This window comes from Delphinus delphis, chromosome 9 (genome assembly GCF_949987515.2).
Source record: "Delphinus delphis chromosome 9, mDelDel1.2, whole genome shotgun sequence".
Classification (NCBI taxonomy): domain Eukaryota; kingdom Metazoa; phylum Chordata; class Mammalia; order Artiodactyla; family Delphinidae; genus Delphinus; species Delphinus delphis.
The window spans coordinates 26,358,650-26,372,170 of record NC_082691.1 but is presented as its reverse complement, the minus strand read 5'-3'; the positions used below and the strand labels follow the sequence as shown (position 1 = coordinate 26,372,170).

Here is a 13,521-nt window from a genome sequence, read left to right as displayed (position 1 = left end):
TTATTTTCTACAACCTGCCCCCCCTTTTTCCTATCTCTATATGCTTTGATCCCAGACCCCCATTTCTGGTCATATGCATCTTATCCATCATTCAAAATAGAATACAGACATGTGAAGGCTTTCCTAAAAGCAATCTTTCTTTATTTTGTTCTCTCAGAGAACTTGGTTTTTATCTAGATTACAATAGCTATCAAATTTTTTCTTCCTTCAGAATTTATTTTCATATGCTCTTTTTTAAAAAACATGGCAATATAAGTAACTGCAGGTAAAGAGGTATATAAATCTATATCTATACCTGTATCTATATCTATATCTAATGTGTGTGTGTGCGTGCCCCGTAGCACCTAAGGCAGAGCCTTGCATATAGTGAAGAATAGGGATTTGCTGAATTAAGCTAGATAAACAAGTCAGGATCATATCAGAGCTGAAAACAAGTTATCACAGTAGAACTTCAGAGAATCAGTTTCTAAATAAAATGAAACAAGGGGAAAAATGCAGATAGGAAACAGAGTTACCATTATCTGTGTCCCTGCCTATACACCTTTCCCATCCTGCCCTCTTCCTTCTGCCAGTATTCTCCAGGGGTTTCTGGGGTAACCTCTTGAAGTCAGTTTTTAGATTCCTAGGAAGTTTTTTGACTGTGTGACACCAGCCTGCATCATGGGGAGGGGGTAGGATGGGAAAATGGTATGAGGTTCCAAGCCCTAGTCAGAAGACTATGCATTTACGTAGTTAAAATCTAAGCACATTTTATAGTGATCTATTATTTTAAAAAATCTACAACCTATGATAAGTAGTTCCAGTCACTCAGTGATGCTGTTTTCAAATATCCACGTATGGAGTACTTATTATTGTGCCACCACTAGTTCTAAATGTTTACGTGTATAAATAATTGAATCTTAACTATAACCCTTGGAGGTGGAAACTGTTACCCCCCTTTTACTGGAAAAGGTTAAGTAATTTATCCAATGAAAATCTAGGTAGACTAGCTCTAAAACTTATCTCTTAAGTGCTACACTAGGTTATTTCCAGTCAGAGAAGAAAATTTTGAAGGGACAAGGGAATAGGCTCTTCTTACTAGCATTTACCCAACTGGAATGACTGCCTTCAGCCTGTGGATCCCACTGGTGGTTCTACGCTGTAAAGCTTCAGTTGTTCAGGATTTGAAAACCTGATCTGGGAATGGTTATTGTTTGGGGACCAGTTACTGTTCAGAAACATATGTGTACCCTGAAATTCATCATTGATCCATGAAAGATAAGACAGTCATCACAACTGCCTAGATTCTAGCAATACAAATATTATATAGCAATAAGCAGTTTCCTAAGGCCAAAATAATCCTCTCCTAAGAAGACAATATAAGAAAAAATAGTGAAATAGATTTCAAGCATTCCATGAAGCTTTTGCCTCTTGCACTTTCTCCGAGCTTTAAAACTTGACTCGGGTCTATGTCACTGGGTACAGTTCTGACCTGTATCAGGCTATTAATTCAGTTCCATACACAATAGCTAGCACAACAGAGATTATAAATATTTCTCTCAGGTGGAACTCCTACTTAGTAGGTAAATCAGTTGGTTGGGGTAAGTCTGGTCCATGAGGTTTCCAGAGACTGAGGGTTCCATCTATCTGCCATTCCTTAGGTTGTTGCCCTCATCTGTAGGATCAAAACTGGATCAATACTACTATATCCACAGTTGAGGCCAAAAGTAAAGGGGAAAAAACTGGAAGGCAAGAAGCATGACCCCCAAATTGTACATGTGTCATTTCTGCTCACATGCTATTGACTAAAATTTTATCACAAGACCCCACCTTGGCAAAAGAGACTGAGAAGTACAGTTTCTTGTGGGCAGCCAACTAAAACTTTAGGGTTACTTTTACCAGAAGGAAAAACAAAAGTGTATTTTGAAGGCCTGTCACAGTCTGTTCCTCTGGGAGTGTAAGTATCTGTGCACACTTTCCCATACATAGAACATACTCACTTCCTTTCCACAGGAAATGTTCCAAAGTCCCAACAAGTTGGTACCTTCAGCTCAAAAGTCAGGATCTCCAGGTCACATGCAATTCTCTCCATCATGTGGATATGACTTTTCCTAATTTGGCTACCTAACAACGCAGCAGAATACCCGTTACTTTCTCTGCCCTATTCCCATCACTGACCAGATATCTAATAGGCAATGGTGCTGTCTTCTGGATGACAATAAAAACTTCCATGTGGAAAAACTGAGTGGGAAAAAGAGAGCAATCACTGGTCCATGATATGTATCATAATCCTCCAGGCAAGGAAATATAAAGACCTCCTACTCCTGCATAAAGTTTCTTGGTTAGCCCATCTGACTGTTCCCGGTAGTGTTCTGTGGTTGCAACTCTCTTGTCTGTAACCCTTTCAAGCACATGTGAAGGGGCGTGCTTGGGGTTAAACAGCTTTCATACCTTGCTGTTTCTGGTGCAGGTTTAGAGCTCAAAAACTGCTTTAGGGTTCACAACAGTTGCAGGATTTCTGCAGACTAGGTTTGTGCTTTCTTTGGTAACACAAATATCAGTGACAACACGTGGTTGGCTTCCAATTTTTTTCTTCTAGCAAATTTCTTGTGCAAGCAACCCCAGCCCTAGGATTTAGTCTAGAAGTCATTCTTAAGCTCAACGTGCTATACATTTACTGGGTTCTGTATTTAGCCCTTTCTTATCTCTCTCATCTTAAAGGTGGCTTACTTGACAGCATTGCTGAGAACAGAACATTTGATGTTATCATAGTAGTGGACATTATTCATCTTTACATTGTCTATTTGTACCTGTGGCAGAGGCTGCTGGCTGTCTACGAAAGTTCTGTCCTCCCGTTCCAGCCTAATGTTTTGCTTTTGGGCATGACTGCCTAGCCAGGACCACTCTTGCATCTGTGTAGGACCATGTGACTAGTTCTTACCAGCAGAATATGAGTGAAAGTGAAATATGTGTCACTTCAAATCTGAGGTTGTTAGGACTTGGTTGTTCCTTCTCCTTGGAACTTCCTGCCTCCCTCTGTCAGCTGCATGTCACTGTCCTAGGTGACCTTGGAAACCAAGCATTGAAGAATGCAAAAGCTGCACCAGCTACAGGTCTCTGAATACCTGTTTGGAGCAGAATCTATGCCTTGTGACTAGTAGTATCTAACTTAATCTGCTCGATGAGACAAATAATCTTTACTGTGCAGAAACAGAAGATTTGAGATTGCTCAAGTCACTTTGTGTTACCATAGCTAATACAGAATTCTCTTTCTATGTTTAGGGTTTCCCAGGTTAAAAGTTTTATTGGGGAGCAGAGCCTATCTGCTGCCTCAAAATCTGAAGAGGACAGCTATTTGCTTTCCAAGAGGCACTGACACCTTGATAACGTGTACATAACCCTCACTCTGTTATGTACCTGACCCTTGATGGGGGAGCCATGATGCAAATAAATTAGGGACTGTGTAGAATCCATACTGAGACGGTAGTAGTTGCTCAGCAACACTCAGATTCCAGGAAATTTTGTGAGCTGTGCAGTACACATTTATTGAATTAATTTTTCCTTAGAAGAACAGTCCAAATTCATTATCTTGGCTAGCAATTCAGAACCATGACTAATACTTCATAGGAGATGATTGAGACAAGCCTAAAAAAAAATGATTCACATAACATAAATTAGATCCAGGCAGGAGAAACAGGGTTGGTTTTTATAGGCATTTTTGAGTATGTGAAATTTACTTTTTTTGTCTTTCCATGAGACTAAAAATTGAAGTCTTTTAGAATTAGAAAATGCATTTTAAGTTAATTGGAAATGCAATTAGATGTCATTTGAAATAGTGTTTCTACCAAGGGAATCAGCCCTCAATTCATCATTTTGTACTTTATTGTCTCCTAGCAGAAATTTTAAAAATTGATACTCTATTCTTTTTAGACCATATTAACTAGAAAATGCCTCTACAATCTGCATACTTTCTCAAGAATATTTCAGCATCCTAAGTTAACGTACAGGTAAACACCTTTTTTAACTCAGTGGTTTGATACTGACATAGCACACCCTAAATGTCATGTGAAGTAGAAATGTCATCAGATAGATTTAGTCAGATACACCCACAGTTCATTTTTTGTCAGGAAAAAAAAGCATAAATGATCATTATCACCATTAATGATGGCATTCAGAAATGAGATGCCCACATTGTAGGCTGTCATTTCCACTCCTTTCTCCTGTCATTCCAAAATCTTACTGGAAAGCAAAAGGGACATTTAAAATGAGTGACATTTCACTTTTTACAGGGACTTGTAGAAGCTCCGATTTCCTTCCATGGAGCCTTTATTGTACCTCATTATGAAACTGATTATTTCAGGGAATTGCAGTGTATGGTTATTATCTGTTTTTACTTTTTGACCTTCCATATTTCTGAGCCTATATATATAATGTACCATGTAAGTACCACAGTGGGATTTTACAACAAACTAATTAGTAATATCACAGAAGAAACTACATTATTTAATTTTAAAATAATATAAATAATTTAATGTAACCGAGGGATATTTCCTAATAGTAAATGTCTCAGCAGACTTCTAAGGGAACATTATTAATATTTTTAAATAGAAACCATCTAAGATTATAAAACATGTTAAAATGTAATGGTCTGGCTCCTACTGTAAATTATAGCCCTTTTTTCTGTCTTTAAAGAAATAAATTTTATAGAACATAGTAATATATATCACAGTTCATTTCAATTAGCAGTTATACTGAAAACAGATCCTAGGTGAATGTGCTCTGCAAAAAATTCAGAAATCTAATTTAAGCGTGACTTTCAAATTCCAATTTTTTGACCACTTTCAACTCATGATGGCAACTATTATATTGGCGGCGGTGATTAATCTCACTTCTCAACTCATCAAAACTCAACTGAGTCCAGTCAGGAGAGAGATAACACAATGTCTTGAACAGGAAAAGTTAATTTTTTTTTAAGGATAATTTTATTTTTTTTTAATTAAATTATTTATTTTTGGCTGTGTTGGGTCTTCGTTTCTGTGCGCAGGCTTTCTCTCATTGCGGCAAGCGGGAGCTACTCTTCGTTGTGATGCGCAGGCTTCTCACTGCGGTGGCTTCTCTTGTTGCGGAGCACGGGCTCTAGGCGTGTGGGCTTCACTAGTTATGGCTCACGGGCTCAGTAGTTGTGGCTCACGGGCTTAGTTGCTCCATGGCATGTGGAATCTTACCGGACCAGGGATCGAACCCATGTCCCCTGCATTGGCAGGTGGATTCTTAACCACTACGCCACCAGGGAAGTCCTAAAAGTTAATTTTTTAATAAAGAATTATTAACTACATCAGGGATTAAGGAGGGATTGGCTAGAAGTATAGAGAACTCTAAATAATATTGGACTAGCAGGTGAAATATTATATAATTTAATATAATAACTACCACCCATAGGGCAGAAATAGCCCAAGGAAGAGACTTTGGTCCCCCAGTGCCCCTGGATTGAGATGCAGATCTTTTTACAGAGGACATGGTCGTGATCCGCCAAATGTCAGAGAAGGTACTACAGTGTCACACTGGTAGGACTTGCTGGAAGTTCACCCTCTAAAAGGTTCCTGGTGTCTCATCAGAGGCTCTCCACTACAAAAATACCCAGGGGTACTGCTGGAGAACCAGAGAGCTCTCCAGAAGCCTTGGTCTGGAGAAGCTACCCACGAGCTCTGGAGAATACTCAAGCACTGCAGGAGCCAAACACCAGGAAAGCTACATTTGCTGCCAGAGCGTTTGAGCAAACAAACCAGACCAGGAATCAAAAACCACTTTCTCATTCAGCGTATTTCTTTCTTCATCTGCGGACAAAGCTTAAGATTGTGCTTGTGGGTAAAAGAAAAATATTTGAAGGACCCAGAGATATTTTCATAGAACAAGATAAATGGGTGAATTCGGAGCTGAGGCAATAAATGTACAATCAGCATAACAGTATGCTAAAAGAAGAATAAAAGTTATTTAAATATGTAGTTATTACAAAGACCCTATCTTGAGGAGCTAGATAATAGTTGAAAGTGAACTGATATGTCTGCCTGCATGCTTGTAGCTTAATTCTAGTGCTACCACAAAAAAAAAAAAAGTCATTTTATCTCACTGGCTCTAAGTTTCTGCAAATGCAAATGGAAAGAATTAAAGTAAATTTACCATTTCAGTTGCATTGACTGTATCAGTAAATGGTTGTTGGGGGAGTGCTATATTTAAACTTAACTGTTTCTTATAAATGTGATTAGTCATTTAAAATGAATAAATTGTTTTATAATATAGCTGCTAATAAGAAAGAAAATTCACAGTCAAGGAGAGGCTCAGTAGTATATGTTTTTGACATATCCTAAATGGCCGAATTATCTTAGTTGGCTAATAAACGTGATTCTCAGAAAAGTTCTATGTAATTTTCATCATTTCTCAATAAATAAAATGGCAAAATAGATTGAAGGGCATAAGTCATATGAATTATTATTAGGAATTTTCCAAAGAGTCATATGTTTAAAAGTGTTCAAGGAGAGGAGGACTTCAGCATAAAATTATCATCCAGTTCATCAGCATTTATTGTTCTCCATTGGGTCTAAGGGGTGCGTGTGTGTGTGTGTATGTGTGTGTGTGTGTGTAAAGCTTTGTAAAGTATTTTACAAAAGTATTTTAGATTTAATTAGAATAGTGTAAATTAATTGCATTTAAAAAGCAATACAGTTAGATGTACTATTTTTCTGTTTACTGCAAAATGATAAAGACTCTGAAACGAACAGAAGATTCTTTTGTTTTTAAGTTTATTATTAATTTTTAAGATTTATTTTGGTTGTGCCAGGTCTTAGTTGCAGCAAGCAGGCTCCTTAGTTGTGGCTCATGGGCTACTGTAGTTGTGGCACATGTGCTCCTTATTGCAGCTGCTGGGCTCCTTAGTCGCGGCTTGTGGGCTGTGCTCCTTAGTTGTGGCATGTCTGCCCCTTAGTTGTGGCCGGCGGGCTTCTTAGTTGCGGCACGTGTGCTTCTTAGTTGTGGCTAGTGGGCTCCTTAGTTGTGGCATGCAAACTCTTAATTGGGGCATGCAAGTGGGATCTAGTTCCCTGACCAGGGATCGAACCCACATCCCCTGCATTGGAAGGCAGATTCTTAACCACTGTGCCACCAGGGAAGTCTCCTAACAGAAGGTTCTTGAATCTGTACTTGAATTACTTCAGATCATTCAAATAAATATCAGGAAAAGTTTTTGTGCAGTTATGTTAATTATAATGTAACTTTTAAATGATAATTTCAAATGGGCTGGCCATTATCAAATATGGGAATAATAAGGTTAAAAAATTATGCTATTATGTGATAACAATCCAAGAAAAACAATCTTTTTGTAGACCAAGATAATGTAGCATTGAATGAAAATATAAGGATCAAATAATTGTAAGTACAGTTTTCATTAGTGGCAAATAAATTTTCTTTTAAGGTAAATTTTTCTGTTAGTAGAGAAGAAAGAAAATGTATAACCTCTGGACACCTGGTAAAACATATTCATTGTCACCCAGAAAATCCCAATTGTGAACAAGTTATTTCTGAAGTAATATGAAAAAGAAATTGACTTATACAACTTTCTTTTGTATTGCTGTGTTGTTTTAAATTTTAAAAAAGAAAAAGGTTAAGGGCATAAAAATGGTATCTCCCATTTTAACATTACTGTGGATAAGCAGAATGTGTCCTTGGTGCTTTGTGACTTTTAAAATTATTACTTTCCTAGATAAAATCTAATATTGGGTCAGCCAAAAGGTCTGTTCAGTTTTTTTCTGTAAGATGGCTCTAGTAGCACTTAGTTGTCTTTAACTTCATTTGAAACAATTTTGTTAGACAGTATGTGACAGCTGTCATATCAGCGTGCATTTAAAAAAGACTTATCAAAATTGGTGAACTTTTGTGTAGCCATTTTAATACTGATGATGGAAGGAAAAAAAGCAACATTTTTGGCATCTTCTTCATTATTTCAAGAAAGGTAAAAACGCAACAGAAATGCAGAAAAAATTGTGCAGTGTATGGAGAAGGTGCTGTGACTGATCGAACGTGTCGAAAGTGGTTTGCGAAGTTTTGTGCTGGAGATTTCTTGCTGGAGGATGCTCCAAGGTCAGGTAGACCAGTTGTTGATAGCGATAAAATCGAGACATTAATTGAGCACAATCAACATTATAACACGTGGGAGATAGCCGACATACTCAAAATATCCAAATAAGCATTGAAAATCATTTGCACCAGCTTGGTTATGTTCATCGCTTTGATGTCTGGGTTCCTCGTAAGTTAAGCAAAGAAACCTTTTTGACCATATTTCCGCATGCGATTCTCTGCTTAAACGTAATGAAAACAAATTGTGACGGGCAATGAAAAGTGGATACTGTACAATAATGTGGAATGGGAACAGATCATGGGATAAATGAAATGAACCACCACCAACCACACCAAAGGCCAGTCTTCATCGAAAGAAGGTGATGTTGTGTATATGGTAGGACTGGAAAGGAGTCCTCTATTATGAGCTCCTTCCAGAAAACCAAACGATTAATTCCAACAAGTACCGCTCCCAATTAGACCAACTGAAAGCAGCACTCGACAAAAAGCGTCCAGAATCAGTCAACAGAAAACACATAATCTTCCATCAGGATAATGCAAGACCACATGTTTCTCTGATGACCAGGCAAAAACTGTTACAGCTTGGCTGGGAAGTTCTGATTCATCCGCCGTATTCACCAGACATCATACCTTCGGATTTCCATTTATTTCAGTCTTTAAAAAATTCTCTTAATGGGAAAAATTTCGATTCCCTGGAAGACTGTAAAAGGCACCTGGAACTGTTCTTTGCTCAAAAAGATAAAAAATTTTGGGGAAATGAAATTATGAAGTTGCCTGAAAAATAGCAGAAAGTAGTAGAACAAAAAGGTGAATACGTTTTTCAACAAAGTTCTTGGTGAAAATGAAAAATCTGTCTTTTATTTTTACCTAAAAACCAAAGGCACTTTTTGGCCAACCCAATAGTTTGATTTAACTTCTCTATTTGAAGTTTAAATTCTCTCTCTCGCTCTCTCACTCTCTTGCTGTCTCTCAATCACTTTCTCTCTCTCTCTCTTTTTTTAAGCTTCTCCATGGGTTGATAACAGTAGAACTCCAAACAAGATTGACCTTTACGATGTACGCAGGAGACCATGGTAAGAATTTTGGGGTAGCCATGAAAAGATGAAAAAGACAAAATAAGGTTTCTTTTTTTTGTTTGTTAAAAAGTTGCAAGGGATCTTTCCATTATTAGGATGAATATTGTCTGATTATTTCAAAACCTCTTTTTTCCCTTTTATACATTTGAATTTTTTATACATTTATACTTTAAAACAGTTAAAGCTAAATGAAGATGGTGAGTTCAATGGGCAGTGATAATGAAGTTGTTGAAATGAATCATCAAATGCATTTCAAATGGTTTTAAGTTTTATAGTCAATGTCATTTCTAAATCTCTTTTAACTGGTGGGGATTTCTATTGAAAGTCTCCCAGTTTGCTTGGAGTAGGGCTCTAATAATCAACATCTAGATAGAGTAGAATATAGTTTGCCTCTGGTGGTGAACTAATGAGAACTAGCCCCAAGGTAAGAGCTGCCCCTAGTTATAGTCATATAGCTTATGTTTCATTTTTCAAAAAAAAAAGTTTACTTGTTCCTTACTACTAAATAAACTCATTTTCCTAACATATGAATCAAAAAATACCAAATACATCATAATTACACTCACTGGGAAACAATTATTAAACTCGTGCATTTTAATTCAGTTTTTGAATGTGTTTAATCGTGTGGTTCTATATTTTTTAATGAGTTCACATGTTATATAATATAGTGCTTTGTAACCTACTCTTTCATATCAATATCTTTTCATAAGAGACACAGTACCATCATTTTAAAAGAATGACCAGATGGTAACTTATTTTAAAAATCCCCTATTATTGGACATTTAGGTTATTTCTGACTTTTTACTAGGGTTCAGACAAATTGTAAGAGACATAGTAGTTGATTCAAAGAAACGTATTTAAGGCTTTTAAAATGCCCTATTAAACGTCCCAGTAGCAATTTACATAAACACCAACCATGTATAATAGTACCAGGTATTATTAATCCACATATTATTCTTGATAATATTTCTCTCTCAAAGTTAGTGGCTTTGGAGCCATGGGTTGTTGAGTGGAGGCAAAGCCTATGACATCACATGATTTGGGTTCAGGAACCAGTTGTTTCGGCGGAAACTTAGAAACTAGGTCCCAACTAGAAGAGGCAGACGATATCCTGTCCTCCGTCTTCCTCATGGAGAGGCATGTCAGGACCATTTGTCAAGATGCTAGACATGAACTAGATTTGCCTTCCACTGGAATATCCACTGGAATATCCCAGCAACCCTGCCATTTTACCTTCTAATAGAAAAACAAACTTGAGTGCAAGCTGTAAACTCTGTTTCATGAACATATAGTGCTGAATAGTTACTAATTGTGCTGAATGTTGCCTGAAAACTTATTGGCAGGTTATCTGGCAGGCTTCTGAGAAGTTAGATTTAGAATCTTGGACAATAAGTAGAACACTGAGTTCAGATGCAGCTCTTTTTGTTGGGGAAGGCAGGTCCCCACTTCCCATCAGCCTGTGGCCAGGCAACATGAGTTTTCGGGATCATTCACCTGTAGTTAAGTTTATCTCTACAGTGGCTGAACTATTCTCCTTGAGTCTCTTCACGTGCAGAGATTCTGAATCTGTAGGGCTGGGGTTGAGTGTGGAAATCAGCATTTTGAACTGGCTCTCCAGGTGATTTTTAAGATACTATAAAGTCTGAGAACCACTACTTGAAACTCTTGGAAGTAACATTATATATTGTTTTTAATTACTTTATTGTCCCTTTGTCAGTCTTTATTGTCCCTTTGTCAGATTAGACCACTCATCTATTTTTGCTGGGTTTTTTTGTGTGTGTTTAAATATATGATACAATCTTATTATTTGTTTTTATTATTATTATTCTTTATTTATGTATTTATTTAGTTAGTTAGTTTTGGCTGCATTGGGTCTTTGTTGCTGCTCACGGGCTTTCTCTAGTTGTGGTGAGCGGGGGCTACTGTTCGTTGCGGTGCGCGGGCCTCTCATTGTGGTGGCTTCTCTTATTGCAGAGCACAGGCTCTAGGTGTGAGGGCTTCAGTAGTTGTGGCAAGTGGGCTCAGCAGTTGTGGCTCGTGGGCTCTAGAGCGCAGGCTCAGTAGTTGTGGTGCACGGGCTTAGTTGCTCCGTGGCATGTGGGATCTTCCCGGACCAGGGTTCAAACCCATGTCCCCTGCATCGGCAGGCAGATTCTTAACCACTGCGCCAGCAGGGAAGCCCTATTATTATTCTTTAGAGTGAGTTTTAGAACCTGTGGTCAGCAAAATGGAATTTAGGATAACGTGTTTTTTTTTTTTTAGGGAAATGTTCTTCCAGATGTTAATTTCTTTTGCTCCTAGTATCAAAGCACATCTCTTATTCCTTTGTTATAAATATCTGTAAAACATACCTTATGTATTATGCCTCTGACATTTCTTTTATGTTAAATGTAGCTTTTCTAAAGTTGATGTTACAGAATTGTGAATAAAAGAGCATCGTCTACCTAGATAGAATGGAAGTAGGGCCTTGCTTGGAAAATATCTCAGAGATTAGTAAGTAGCAGTTCAACAAATATCAATGCTTGATATTTTACAAGAGAAAAACTTATTCGTATGATATTTGTTACAGGTACATCCAAGGAGCCGCATCTCCTAAAGACATGCTTATTCTGGTTGACGTGTGAGTAGTTAAATATTACGTAATTTTCATATACTGAGAATAGTGGGAGGAGTTTTAGATAACAGTAGTAGGTTGGGACTAGAAAATAGGTTGAAAAAAAGACAAGGAATAATTATGATGGCTTTTATATCCAGACAAAGAAATCAAATTAAGGCAGTAACAAAACAAACAAAAATTCTCTTATTGAAAATGAGAGGAATCTATGTCAAAATTGAAAATTATGGCTTGGTTCTAAATCTGAACTTTTTGAAAAATTATTGATTTGCTTCCAGTTTTTTGCTTTATATTTTAAACAATATTAAAGTACATGGTTGCTAAATCCAAGCTGTTTCTGCTTCCATAAAAAGTAGAATAATTAGTTGGCACTTAGTTATTAATGATTCAGATATCTTTTAGGGATTGACCACAAAATATCAATAGATAAATATTACATATATTGAATGTCAATACTAGGCCTTTCTCAAGGGCAATGCTGAAATACAAGGAAGAATTTCATGAGTTTTTATATTGGTCATTTTATTTTTTTGTCACATTGCTTCAAGTTAGGGTGTGTGTGTGTGTGCGCATGCGCGTTTGTGTGTACTCTTCCAATAAGATAGAAGGTGAAACGGTAGAACATAGTGAAGAATATATCCTGCTTTGGAGATTTAGTTTTTAAGAGCAATACCAAGGAACTAAAAACGTGAGGTATAAAATGCTTATATTATTTTCCCTGAGAGAACAGAAGTATACCCTCATCTGTTCTTTGCCACTGGAAGAAACAGAATCCAATGTTTTATAGGCAACTAAATTCATTTCACAGGATAGTGTCAGCGTTTGAAAATTTCTCCATTATAATGTGAATTGAATAAGTTTAAAATCTTATAACCTTGCCTGAGAAAGAGAAGATAACTGAATTTGACAAATGTAACAAATATTAAATCTCATTTCATTTGTTACAATGCATTTAAACTTCATCTTGTTTTAATTAAGTTATTATAGTTTGTACATATGCTAATCCTTGATATTCTTCTGAAATATAAATCTGAATGGTAATGCAATATGTTATAATCCTATTGGATATATGCTAATTTCCTGAAATAATTTCTTTTATTAAAATCTTTGGAACCCATGTCAGATACCAAGTGGGATAAAAATGAAGATGAAGTTGTAATGCCATTTTTAAAAATTATTTCAATGGAAATGTGTTGAGGGTATCCTATATACAATGTGATGATACAAAGATGATTAAGACATGGTCCCTGATCTCAAAGATGATTCAGATGTATTAGTGAAATTAAACCATATTCACATCAGTAAATTAAAACAATTGTAGGAAGTGAGAGATATAAAGTATGACACAGCACTGAAGGAATACATAGATGAGAGAGCACATTTCATTTTAAAGTGTCAGGAAAGACTTCATTAAGGAGATAAAATTGGAATTGAATCCTTATAGCTAAGATTTAACAAGGCAGGCATGGGAAGGGAGAGGAAAGAGTGGAATTTCAGGTGGAAGGATGACAGAAGCAAAGTGGCATAGATGAGACATCTGATAACAGCTAGAAAAGTAAAACTGGGAAGAAGTTGGGAACTAGGGACATAAAAGTGGAAGTTAATTGCCTAGAGATGAGCCCTGCAAATAGATGTGGTCCTACAGGATCATAAAATATGGAGAGACAAGAAAAATGAAGACTAAACCCCAAAGAATATCTACTTTAGGGTATAAAACAAAGCATT

At 36.8% G+C, this 13,521-nt stretch overlaps 1 protein-coding gene across 2 annotated transcripts in view; it reads left to right on the top strand.

Moving 5' to 3' along the window:
- Positions 1-13,521, top strand: part of CACNA2D1 (calcium voltage-gated channel auxiliary subunit alpha2delta 1) — a 515,294-nt gene that overhangs the window by 378,648 nt on the left and 123,125 nt on the right. For both annotated transcript variants that reach the window (XM_060020340.1, XM_060020339.1), the window contains exons 8-9: positions 9,110-9,179; positions 11,752-11,802. In XM_060020340.1, coding sequence (XP_059876323.1) covers positions 9,110-9,179; positions 11,752-11,802 — 121 coding nt within the window. The remainder of the gene's footprint in view (positions 1-9,109; positions 9,180-11,751; positions 11,803-13,521) is intronic.